The sequence below is a fragment of the Leptopilina boulardi genome, unplaced genomic scaffold (assembly GCF_019393585.1).
Source record: "Leptopilina boulardi isolate dan_hultmark-lab unplaced genomic scaffold, ZJU_Lbou_2.1 LbouV2_384, whole genome shotgun sequence".
NCBI classification, from domain to species: Eukaryota; Metazoa; Arthropoda; class Insecta; order Hymenoptera; family Figitidae; genus Leptopilina; species Leptopilina boulardi.
The window spans coordinates 1,866,693-1,880,226 of record NW_026137956.1 but is presented as its reverse complement, the minus strand read 5'-3'; the positions used below and the strand labels follow the sequence as shown (position 1 = coordinate 1,880,226).

At 26.5% G+C, this 13,534-nt stretch overlaps 1 protein-coding gene across 2 annotated transcripts in view; it reads right to left on the bottom strand.

The window, feature by feature from the left end:
- Positions 1–3,777: 3,777 nt before the first annotated feature.
- LOC127288289 (acyl-CoA Delta-9 desaturase-like) overlaps positions 3,778–13,534 on the bottom strand; it is a 40,928-nt gene continuing 31,171 nt past the window's right edge. For both annotated transcript variants that reach the window (XM_051315660.1, XM_051315659.1), the window contains exons 2-6: positions 11,517–11,973; positions 10,191–10,321; positions 6,502–6,707; positions 6,113–6,298; positions 3,778–4,446 (exon numbers count right to left, since the gene is read on the bottom strand). In XM_051315660.1, coding sequence (XP_051171617.1) covers positions 4,122–4,446; positions 6,113–6,298; positions 6,502–6,707; positions 10,191–10,321; positions 11,517–11,790 — 1,122 coding nt within the window. In that variant the 5' untranslated portion in view covers positions 11,791–11,973 and the 3' untranslated portion in view covers positions 3,778–4,121. The remainder of the gene's footprint in view (positions 4,447–6,112; positions 6,299–6,501; positions 6,708–10,190; positions 10,322–11,516; positions 11,974–13,534) is intronic.

Here is a 13,534-nt window from a genome sequence, read left to right as displayed (position 1 = left end):
AAATTTGAATCCCTTAAGATAACATTTTTTTCTTTTTTTATTCGAAAAATCCATTATTTTTTCTAAAAATACACTGAGAAAAAAATTTAGTGTTTGCAACAAAATTGTTTGGTTATGCAATTTTGGTTTTTGTAACGAAATTTTGATTGACTGAAATAAAGTCGTAGAGTTATCTCAACCAAATATTTGGTTAGGCCAAAAAAATTATTTGGTTGAACATTTTTAAATTCCAACCAAAATTTGGTTACGACAACAAAATAATTTTGTTAACACAAAAAAATAGTTTGGTCTAAAAAACCAAATGATCGTTTGTTGTTCTAACCAAAATTTGGTTGCGGCAACTAAATAATTTAATTCGCTCTCAGCTGATAGCTTAAGAGAACAGTTAGTTTAAATCTCTCACAAGAATGGCTAGTCCAGTGGTCAGAGCTCCCAACCTTCAGTTTTAAAACAGAGGTTCGATCCCAAGCGGAGATGAGATTTTTCGAAGTCCACAAATATTTCGATTGGATAAATATAAATTAAACGTTAAATTGGATAATAAATAAATAATGAAATAAATAAAAAAGATGAAAAGAAAAGAAATAAGGTAGAATAAAATTTTTAATTTTACAAAAAAAATTGTTTGTTTGATCAACCAAAAATTTTTGTTGACCTAACAAAAAAAATTTGGTTAGGCTAACCAAACATTTTTGTTATGCCAACAAAAAACACTCATCCAAATTTTTTGATTGACTCAAACAAATAGTTTGGTTGCTTAAATACCAACAAAATTTTTTTGTTGGCCTAACCAAATTTTGGTTGCTCTGACTAAACATTTTTCTCAGTGTATGAGTTTTCCCTAAAAACAATATAATCATCAACTCCAATCGTGCTCGTTATATCTTTCCTGCAATCTATACGCAAAAATACGCAAGTATACCAAATATGAACGTAATTCCGCATCCAACGAGCCCTGTATGAAGTATTTTGGATTGTTAATAAACAATTAGTTAACATTGCAATTGTTTATTAACAATCTATTTATCCAAAATACTTCATATAGGACTCGTTGGATGCGGAATTAGCTTAACTTTCAATTGGTTAGTTTAGATTTACGATAACTATATTTGTTTGTAAGATATTTCATTTTTTATTGTTATTTAACTAAAATTGAACAAAAATACTTCATATAGGGCTTTTGGATGTTTGTTGTTAGTAAAAAATAAAATATTTTACAAACAAATAAAGTTATGGTAATTCTGAACATACCAATTGAAAGTTAAGGTAATTCCGCATCCAACGAGCCCTATATGAAGTATTTTGGATAAGTAGATTGTTAATAAACAATTGCAATGTTAACTAATTGTTTATTAACAATCTACTTATCCAAAATACTTCATATAGGGCTCGTTGGATGCGGAATTACGTTAACTTTCAATTACTAACTTCAGAATTACGGTAACTTTATTCGTTTGTAAAATATTTGATTTGTTATAAACATTAATTAATTAATTAATTAATATCTCAAAAACTTTAAAAGATCCCACTCTGAAAATTACATGTTTTGTAGGAAATTAGTCAAGCTTTCCATTGAGATAGTTAAAAATAATTTTAAAAAATTCGATTTTGAGATAAACGTAAATTAACATTTTGACCTTGAATTTCAAGGTCAAATGTTATTTTTAAAAAAAAAATTTTATTAACAGCGTGTAGCCCGTCAAAAAAGCTTTAAAAATCATTATATATATGTTAACTTTTATGCATTCTACTTATATATATTGTACATTGAAAAAAAATTTTTTTTTCAAAAGTCAAAAATTAAAAACGTTGTAATTCAAAAACTATTTTATTAAATTCAATAATAATTGATTTTTAGACTTTCACCAACAATAACAACATTTTAGAAAAGTATGGATTAAATTCGAGAACTTTTAATTTTTTGTTCGGACATTTCAGGAATTTTGCCTCATATGTGTACCAAATTTCAGCCCTCTAGATTAATTTGTGTGGCCGCTAGGGGTACGGAACCCTAAAAATACCTAATTATTTAATTAATATATTTGTAATTTTTTGTATAAGTTAAATTTTGTGTATAAAATTGTTATAAACAAATAAGATCTAGTCTGTGTTAAAGTCACCTTGTTAACCATTTTTTTTTAATGTACGTCGCAATAATTAAGAATTTTGTAAGTCGATTTCATTATATAATGTAAATACAGTAAATTTTAATTTAATATAATTTAAGTATTTAACATCAAAATATCGGTAAATAAGTCTTAAAAAATATTTATACCTTCAATATTTGTTTATAATAATTTTATAAAGAAAATTCAACTTGTACAAAAAGTAACCAATACAAAATCGTCATAATTTTTCTTGCAGTATCTATTTGCACAAAAAGTTTTTAAAAACTTGTAAATTTTGTAATAATTTGTTTAAATAATTATTGTTTAACAATTGGAAATTAAAAATGAGACAGGTTTACAACACTCTACTTTCATTTTCTATTTTATCTAAGAATTCAAAAGTTAGTTTTAAAAATTAATAAAGATTTTATGTAATTTATTTTCCATTAAAGAATTTGATTTTTGTTTATGAAATTGTTATTTATTTTATCACAATATGTTGTAAACAAAATAATGATTAACAGAATAATTTTAATTTTGTTTTTGTATATCGCAAATATAAAATGTTTTTACTGTTGACATTTAACATTACTCAAAATTTATATTCATGTAAATTGAAAATTGATGTCATTGATCAATTTAAATATATATTTTTGAGTCAATTTTATTATGCGACACAAATTGGATACGTGGGAAATCTATAAATAAAACGCTAACAAAATTTTCAAATATTCACTTTTTTTTTATTTATAAGTTTCTTGTAACATCACTTCTACTTCAATGTGTATTTATATATAATTATATAGTCTGTCAACTTTTCACTATACTGGAAACTGCAAAATGCATATTTTTTTTCAAATTCACATGCACACATTATTATTATTATTATATCGTTTTTTCATGCATGAAAATTTGACAAAAAAAAAAAATGTTTCCACTGTTAGATAATTTTATAATAGTAAAATCAACGATATATTTAAAACAGTAAAATAATATATTGATAAAAACTTTGACATTTGTACTAAGAAATGTAAATGTTCAAAAAATATTCTTTCATAAACTTTATGCATATAACTATATATAGAGGTGAAGACCATAGTAAAATTATCATTGAAAATTTTATGATTAGTGACTATTATCATATAATTAATTCTTAAATAATAAAATGCATTTTTAGATAATTTTAATCTTGATATTAACTATTTTCAATTTTTAAATATTTTATCCCTTAAATGAAATCAAATTTTATGAAATTTTCAAAAAATTGGTATAAAAAAAATTCTATCATAAAAATTTCACTGATAACATTAATGGTACGTCACCAATAATCTCTTTTAATATTGGTAAAAATTTGTGTGATAAAATATTTAAGGAAATTCAACGGCACTTGGGAACATTCATTATATAGTTTAACATTGAAATTATTATTCATAAGGCACACAAAAGTATATTATCTTGAAGTTCTAAAAATTTCAGCAAATGTATTTTTTTTACTTACATAACTACTCTTTTATTAAATTCAAATTTTGTTTTTTTTTATCTCTCTTTTCTCAAATATTATAAGGATGAAATAATAATTTTTTTTTTTCTGTTAAAAATAAAATTTGGTTCTCATAAACATTTAGAATTTTGGAAACATGCAAAAATAATTTAAACAATCAAAATAATATATGATATTAACAATTAAAAAAAATTTGTTGTTCTTTGTATTCATATATAAATGGAGGAAAATATGTAACATTTAGTTATATAATAAACTTAATAAAACTATTAAGTAAATTAAAAATTACGTAGAAATAAAATATAGATATATATATACTGACCGCAATATCACAAAATATAAATTCATGACATAAATCTTGACAAATAACCAAAGACAACATTTCTAAGGTATTTTTTTTTTTAACGGAAGACCTACTTTATATAGTAAAAAAAAAGTAGTTTTCAAGTCGCAAGAACATTGGACGTTTTTTTTTTTTTTGTTTCTAATACATAATTAATCAGTCTCTGAGTTTAATTATTTTTCCTTTCCATTTTCTTGAGTTCGCAAAAATCTTCCTTTATCATGTCACGATCACCAAAACCCCATATTTGTTTCTCGTGACTACCATCGCCACATTTGGCTGCACGACGTCGCACCATTTCCGGTGAGACACTCTTGAGATCGTAGGCCCAACCGATTTTCTCAAAGAAATCAATAAAACCTGTTGTCCAATTGAATGAATAATTACCAAGTTCTCCAGTTTTATAGTCGAAGGGGAAAACATGATGATAATTATGCCAACCTTCACCAAGAGCTGCTAAAGATACTGCAATATTTTCCACTGGGGAAATGTTTCTAAAATGATAGAAAAAAAAATTTATTTAATAGTGTCGCAAGCGGTCTCTGAAATTCTTTGGTAAAGAGAGAATTTTAATTATCGCCCTCTATAAAGACGGCACTGAATGTGAAAATGATAAATATTGATTTTAGAATACTTTTTTTTCGAAACACAGACACTTTTTATAAAATCGGACAAAATACCATGGATCCTGATTTTACAAATTTCCTAAATCCAAAAAAATTGTGCGAATCCATACAAAAACGCGATTGTAAAACGAAAAGTAGAAAAGTAATATAATAACAGGTTCATTTCGTCCTGCCGCCGTCAGATGGCAGAAGCATGCAGGAAGCACAATGTCGCAGCTGTCATTATAGTACTTTCCTACTTTTTGTTTTGCAGTCGCGTTTTTTTATGGATTAGCACAATCTTTCGGATTTCGGATATTTGTAAAATCAGGATCCTTGGTATTTTGGCAGTTTTTGTAAGAAGTGTCCATGTTTCGAGAAAAAAATATTTTAAAATCAAAGTTTATCATTTTCACATTCAGTGCCGTTTATATAGGTCGATAATAATTAAAGGTCTCTTTTTGCCATACAATTTCAGAGAGCATTCGATTTTATTAACCCATTTCGTCTGAGAAGTCCGTTTTTTCCTCTACATTTGCTCTCTCCATTTTCAAAATTCATGGACTAAAAAAAATTGTCAATAGATGTTTCTTATGTATTTTTTAGTCCTCTTTCAGAATCTACAAGAAAATTTAACTTTTGACTTAAGGATAAAAAGTTATGATTGTTTAAACAAAAAAAAGACGAATTTTTTGGTTTTTTTTTTCATTAAAACTATATTTTTGATTCAAAATCGGATCAGGAAAAATTTGAAATGGTAAAATATCGCGTCCAAAATGTCTGCCCTTTCATTTGGTGATTATAAGAAATTTTTATCCTTTCAAAATTGAAAATGGCGCCTCACTAATGGTTGCCAAAATGTCTAAAATTAAATCTTTCAGTCCCGCTATTAAAAGATTAGACAAATATCTACAAAACTTTATACTCGGGGGTTTATGGTCTCGCTGATTCCGAATTTGAAGTCAATTTTTCAAAATTCAAAATGTCCGATCCAATATGTCATAGTAACAAGTTTCAAGTCGATCGCGTTCGATTTTCAAAATATCGTCCGCCATATTGGATCCGCCATTTTGAATTTTGAAAATCTGACTTCAAATTCGGAATCAGTTTTTATGAAAAAAAAACCCCAAAAAATTCGTTTTTTTTTTTGTTTAAACAATCATAACTTTTTATCCTTAAGTTAAAAATTAAATTTTCTTGTAGATTCTGAAAAAGGACTAAAAAATACATAAGAAACATCTATTGACAATTTTTTTTAGTCCATGAATTTTGAAAATGGCGAGAGCAAAAATGTGGAGGAAAAAAAACGGACTTCACGGATGAAATGGCTTAATAGAATAAAAATTTTATTCTTTTTAATAATAATTGTGTTAAATATAGGAGTTAAATGAAAATTTACTAAACACTAAGTATGAATCTGCCATAAAAACATACAAAAAAAAAACAAAATAATTTAATAAAAATATATTTTTTTAAAAAATACTACTGAATCATGTGTTTTAATAATGAATTATTTAAAAAAAAAATAGTAGCAAAAAATTATTATTATGCTTACTTGTCGTAAGGTCGTTGTCCCCACAAGTGTGCAACGCTATTGACAAAAAAGGCGATATTCAATGTGATAGAAAAGCGGAAGTTGAAGTTTACCCAGAATGAATTCCACAGTGTTTCATTCCAAAAATAATAAGGCACCCATACTGGAAGTGCAATAGCCAGCAAAGCGAAAAGAGGAATATATAGCCTGGAAGTGAATTAAATTTCTGATATATTATTGTTCAATATATTAGCAATATATAATAAATAATAAAGATATCTCTTTATATAGTTAAGAGATATATATTACTTTATTATTATTCAATTATTATTATACTTTATTAAATATTCAATAATATATATAGTAATTAATTATTTATTGAAAAATAATTTATAATTTAAAAATATTACCTCTTTTGCCACATAATAATTGGATCCATTTCTAAATCACGCATGTCTACTATTTTTCGTTTAGCTTCAACATTTGGATGTGGAGTAGTAAACAGCCATCCCACATGTGCAAAGAAAAATCCTCTATTGACATTATGTGGATCAGAATCAGTTTCACTGTATTTATGGTGGATTCTATGGTCCAGAACCCATGTATGTATATCTCTCTGTAAGGTAAGAATTATAATTATGTTCTTCTTCTTATTATTATTATTTTATAATTACTTTTATTTAATATTTTTATTTTTAGTTATTTATATTATATTAGATGTTGTATTAATTAATCCAACTTTGAACATACATTGACCCTCCATCAAACATAATTATGGAAAGTACGATATACGTGAACGTATATTATGTCTATTTTTATCCTATTTTGAACCTAGAGTGAAATATCTTTGATTCTATATTGAATCTACGTTAAATCTATATTAAACCTACTTTAAATCTAATCTCTTTACTACTAACTACTATGAATCTAATACCAACCTACATTAAACCTACATTTAATCTGCATTGAATCTACATTGAACCTATGTACATTGATTATATATTGACACTACATCCTATACTGAACCTACATTGATTCTGTATTGAACCTTCATTATATTTAACCTTCATTATATTTAACCTACTTTGAATTAAATTAAGTTAATTTAACCTAGTATACTAAGATGAACCTATATTCAACCTACTTTCAACCTACATTTAATCTACATTGAATCAGAATATAATCTACATCGAAGCTACTTTGAACCTGCATTTAAAATCAGGGACTGACACGGAAACGAAACAAAACGCCAAATCAATTTTATGTAGTGTCGTGTTCAATCACAAACACGTTTAATAATTTATAATGTTTTCGTGTCCTAACCGGACACTTTTAAATTAATGAAATGTTTTCGTGTCCCGACCAGACACTTTAAAAAAAAATAAATGTTTTCGTGTCCGGACACGCCACTTTAAAATTTTTTAAATGTTTTTGTGTCCACACCCGACACTTTTAAATTATCAAGAGTTTTCGTCTCCGAACACGATACTAAAACTTTTTAAATGTTTTCGTGTCCGGATAGGACCCACTTTCTCATTGTAAAATATTCTCATGAACAAATTTACTTGTTACGCCATTTTTATTTTTTTCATTTGTGAAATTAGATTTGGATTCAGTGATCCCAAAAACTAGCAACTCTCCTTTCCTCTCCCCTCCACCATTACAAAGATTAAAAATTTAATTAAATTTATAATAAATTATTCATATTAAATTAAATTAATTTATTAAATATTTCAGTGACTAGACATGAAACATTAAAAAAGAATTATGTCTCGTATCCAAACACGAAACGTTATTCAATGAGAAAATGTGTTGTGTCTGGACACAAAACATTTTATTATTTTAAATGTGTCAGGTCCGAACACGAAAACATTTCTTTATTTCAAAAGTGTCAGATACAAACACGAAACGATATTCGATGAGAAAATGTGTCGTGTTCTGACACGAAACATTACTCGACAAGAAAATGTATCGTGTTCGGACACGAAACATTACTCGACAAGAAAATGTATCGTGTTCGGACACGAAAACATTTTTTTATTTCAAAAGTGTCGGGTCCGGACACGAAACATTATTCGATGAGAAAATGTGTCGTGTCCTAACACGAAACGATAATCAATGTAGAAATGTGTTGTATCAGAACACAACACATTAGTCAATGGGGAAATGTTTCGTGTTCGGACACAACACATTAGTCAATGTGTAAATGTGTTGTGTACAGAACAGAAACGGAAACGACACGAATGATTTGAACAAGTCCCTGTTTAAAATACATTGATTCTGTATTGACCCTATATCCTTTATTGAACCTACGTTTAACCTACACTAAACCTACTTCAAACCTTCTACTACAAAACACTATGAACCTAATTTAAACCTACGTTGAACCTACTTTAAACCTATATATTGAAGCTTCATTGAACCTTGTATAGTTTTAGTGAATCACTACTGTGATCTAATTTAAACCTACATTGAACCTACATTAAATCTGTATTGAACCTATTTTAAATCTACCTACATTGAATCTGCATTGAATCTATAATAAACTTACTTTAAACCTACTACTATTAACTAATGTGAATATAATTTGAACTTATATTGAACCTACTTAAACTTACATTGAATTAGCATTGTATATCTACATACTGAAAGACTTTTTATATCAAAAATTAATATAATGTATTTCAAAATGGGGAAAACTTTTTTTCTAATACAGTACAAAGGAAAAAATAAGTTTTGTTTCAAACCCGAAAGGAAGCTAGTTTCAATATGAGACACAAACTTGACCGAATATAATTTCTAACTCGCTCATAGCATAAGTCTTACTTTAAGCCTACTGTATAATTGAATCTACGTTAAACCTACATTGCCATTGAACCGACATTGAACATACCTTAGACCTACATTAAACCTATATTAAACCTTCAATTAAATTACAGTTAATCTACATTGATTCTCTATTGATCCTACATTGATCAATATTGAACCTATATTGGACCTACATTAAACCAACATTTAAAAAAAGTTTAAACTTTGTACAAAAGTCTTTGTAAAAAAAAAATGGAAAAAATTTATTTCATGAATTATAAGATAATTTCCCAGTTTCTAGCCACCTTAAGATTGGTACGACCTAAAAGTTAGCCACGATCCAAAACTTGATCATTTAATTTTATTAAGATAGTGACCAGCTTTTAGATCGTGATGGCTAACTTTTGGATCGTATCAAAATTTTAAAGTGGCGAGAAACTGGGACATTTACCTTAAAATTACAATATAGTATTTTTTCCTGGCACAATTTCCTTTTTCTGAAGATTTTTTATTTATGACGATAAATAACACAGCCCCACAAAAAAAAGTGTCATATACTTTTGACCGGAATCCCCTATCCCTATGTACTTTGACGCGCTAAACACGAATCCGTAGTCCGTTTTCCTCCATCACGTCAGGATTTTTTTCTAACCTCAAAAAACATGTCGGATTTTGAGAGATAGGCGATTTTTTAAAAAATTAATTTATTTACTTCAAACTTGGTATCTAGGGGTTTTTTGGGTCGCTGATTACGAATCAGATGTCAGATTTTCGAAATTCGATATGTCTGATTCAATATTAAGGAATTATTTTTAAAAAATTGTCAGATTATTATGAAATTTGGTATCTACAGGTTTTCTAAGTTGCTGAAAAGTAACACTAGGGAATTGTGCCATACGCCGATTTTTCTGAAACTTGGCAGTTTTGTAGATACCAAGTTTGAAATAAATCTTAAAATTTTTTCAAAATTCGTCTGCCATATTGAATCCGCCATTTTGGATTTTGAAAATCTAACTTCAGATTCGTAATCAGCGACACAAAAAAACCCCAGATACCAAGTTTGAAGTTAATACATCAATTTTTAAAAAAATCGCCTATTCAAAATCCGACATGTTTTTTGAGGTTAGAAAAAAATCCTGACGTGATGGAGCAAAACGGACTTCGGATTCGTGTCCAGTGCGTCAAAATACATAGGGTTAGGGTATTCCGGTCAAAAGTACATGACACTTTTTTTTTTGTGGGGCTGTGTAATAAACAATATGAAACATATATATATATATATATAATATACCTGTCCGGTTATTGTGAAAAGAAACGCTAGTAACAATCTTAATGGCCATTTTGCCTTATAAGCTCTATGGGACCAAAGCCTATGAACCCCAGCGGTGATACCAAAGCCAGAGGTGTAAATCGTTACGAAAGCTGAAATCAATAATAATAAAAAATATATAAGGTTTGCGTGTTTATAAACTTGGTTTATGTGTTCTAATACTTCTATATACGCGTTATTTTCACGTAAAACATAGTTTATAAGACGAAAGATTAAAATTGATAAGAATATATTGTATACCAAATATACCGTGCTTCATTTTACAATGGTTTCTTTGAAAATACATTCTTAAATCGTTTTTAGTTATATATAGCTATATACAGAAACAAGTTGCGTGACTTTACAAGTGCTTTCATACAATTCAAAACTTTAACTTTTTTATGTATAATTTTTCATATCTATATATAATATATATTTTTCCAAGAAAAATATTATTTATTTATATTATTTCAAAATTGATACTTTTATTATAAATATATGTATCTTTATGTAGAATCGTACAATCTTATTTTTACTAGTCACAAATCATTATGTAATTTGCTAAACATAATTTCTTGAAAATTTTCTAAAATATTCGCGACGTAATACAATTTATTATCCAAAAGAAAAATAAGACTTTTATTGATTGATTTTTTTTGCGTATAATTATCCTATAAAAATCATTAATTGGAATTTTCATTTTAAAGAATTTTATTAAGAATAATTATTTTTTAGATGAAATTTCATTTTTTGAATTAGCATTCGATAAAATTTCTTTTTACAAATGTCCGAACAAACAATTGACAAAGATTTCGGTCAATTTTAAAAATTGTGCCGAAAAATTCGAATCACATAAAATTCAATTAAATGAAAATTCTGTTAAATTAAAATTCTTTTAAATAAAAAGCCATATAAAGAAAATGACTGTAAAATAAAAATTCTGCTAAACAAAAATTCGGTAGCTAAAAATTTTGTTGAGTCAGAATTCGTATAAAAAGAAATTCTGTTAAATATGCTAATTCAAAAAATGAATATTTGTTTAAAAAATAATTATTTATAAAAAAAAATCCTTTAAAAAGAAAATTTTAATTAATAATTTTTATGGAATAATCATTCGCTCTTAATAAATTTTTAAAAGCATAAAAATTTATAATTATTATTAAGGAATTATTAGATTTTTCTTGAAAAAATTGACCGCAACTATTTTTGAGTGAAATAAAAAAAAATTGACCCTATATATTTTTAAAAAAATTTCAATGAAAAATTTCTCTTTTTTTTTATAAAGAAAAAAAAATATAAAATCCTTACCCCAAAGTGACGTGAGAGCCTTAGCTTGTGTAAGACAAAGGTAAAATCCATAAACACAACCAAAATGAATAAACATTTGTGCAGCAAGATCAGGCCATTTGATTCTTGGAATATATTCAACATTATTTTTATTCAATTCCAAATCATTGTCAGCGTCTTTGGGAAAATAATCATTGCAATAATCATCATCGTCATCTTCATTTTCCACAAGTTCAATTTCATTTTCCTTTAGAGAACATGTCCCATTCACTAGATTCTCTTCGATTTGAGTCATTTTTTATTTATATATAATATATAAATATTATTTAAAATTTATTTTCAATTATTTTTTCTTCTATTGAATTTCTTTTCTTCCTCGATGCTATCATTGACCTTTTATGTATATAAGTACTATAGTTTTTTTTTTTTGTCAATGTAATCAACTTTGGCAATTTTTGATGTATTCTTTATAAAAAAGCTGAAAAACACATATTTATTAATTACAATATTATAAATAGAGTTAAATTTATAAAATTAACGTTTTTATTATTAAAGACTGCAAACGCATATAGGTTAAATAATAAAAAATGTGATGAAAAATTATTATCAAGAATTCCGAAAGGAAAATATTACTAAAGTGATGAAAAAGATATATTCAACAGGTGTTCAACTTATCTATTTATATTTGAGATAACAGATAAGGAAACAAATATATAAATATAAATCATTAAAATGTACGAAAATCTTGATATATTTTTAATTACGATCAAATTGATTTTGTTAATTATTAACAGGTGTGCAAAAAAAAATTAATAATAATAATTGTAAAATGATTTAAAGATTAGTATATAAATTTTATCTGAATATTTTGATTTTTAAAGTCCGATATTATGTCAACATTTTAAAAACTGTTGATCTTGATTCCATTTCGATTCATACAAAGCTATGTTTGGTTATAACTCTAAAAAATTATCTCCTATGTATATTATTTTTTAGACAATTGTTTCTTATAGTCTTAATAGTCGCTAATTACGAATCCTATGTTAGTTTTTCAATATTCAAAATGGCGGATCCAATATGAAGGTCGACAATTTTTTAAACCGTTTGTATTTGCTTTAAACTTGTTATTCTGGGGTTTTCAAGATTGCTGATTACAAATCTGATATTAAATTTGTATTTAGTGACCACAAAAACACCTGAGTAACAAGTTTCTAGTGAAACCAATGAATTTAAAAAAAATTGTCCACCATATTGAATCCGCTTTTTTGAATTTTGAAAAACTGACATTACATACGTAATTGGCGATCCTAAAAACATTTCAAACGATTTTTAACCCTTAATTGGCACCATGGGTCCAGTAGACCCGAGCATTTTTTATAGCAATATATTAGTTTGACATATTCTTAGCAATTTTCTAAGTTTTTTGACACAACTAATTCGATACAAATGAATAAATTAGTTTCAAACATTAAGAATTATAAATTTTTAATTTTAACCTAAAAAGTCACATTTTAATCTGCAAAACTCATGAATTTTTAAGTAAAAACACGCAATATTTCACAATTTTTTTTAACTAACTTGAGATAAATTAATCTCTGTAAAATTAATTACATTTTAAAAAACACATCATAAACTACCTTAGATTAAATTTTTGTGCAAAAATATTTAAGGGTTAAAAATGACCACTATATATTGTATAAACGCAGGTATTCATAAACTGAAAGTAATTTTTTGGACCAAAATATATTTTGTTCATGACTATACTTTATTAGAGGTAAAATGACTATTTTCTTTACAATTACACAGGCCAACAAAATTTGATTCAATTTTTTTTTCAAGAATCAGACAATACTTTTCCAAAGGCTTTCTACGTGCTAAATCCGAATCCGGCCTCAGAATTGACTCTACACGTTTGGTTTTCGATATATGATAACCTTAATGTGCAAAAAACCCGTTTTTTAACTGCATTTGAGGTCATGTATAACATCAAGAGATAATTTTTTTTCCAAAAGATCAATAAGGCGTCTGAAAGTGCTATT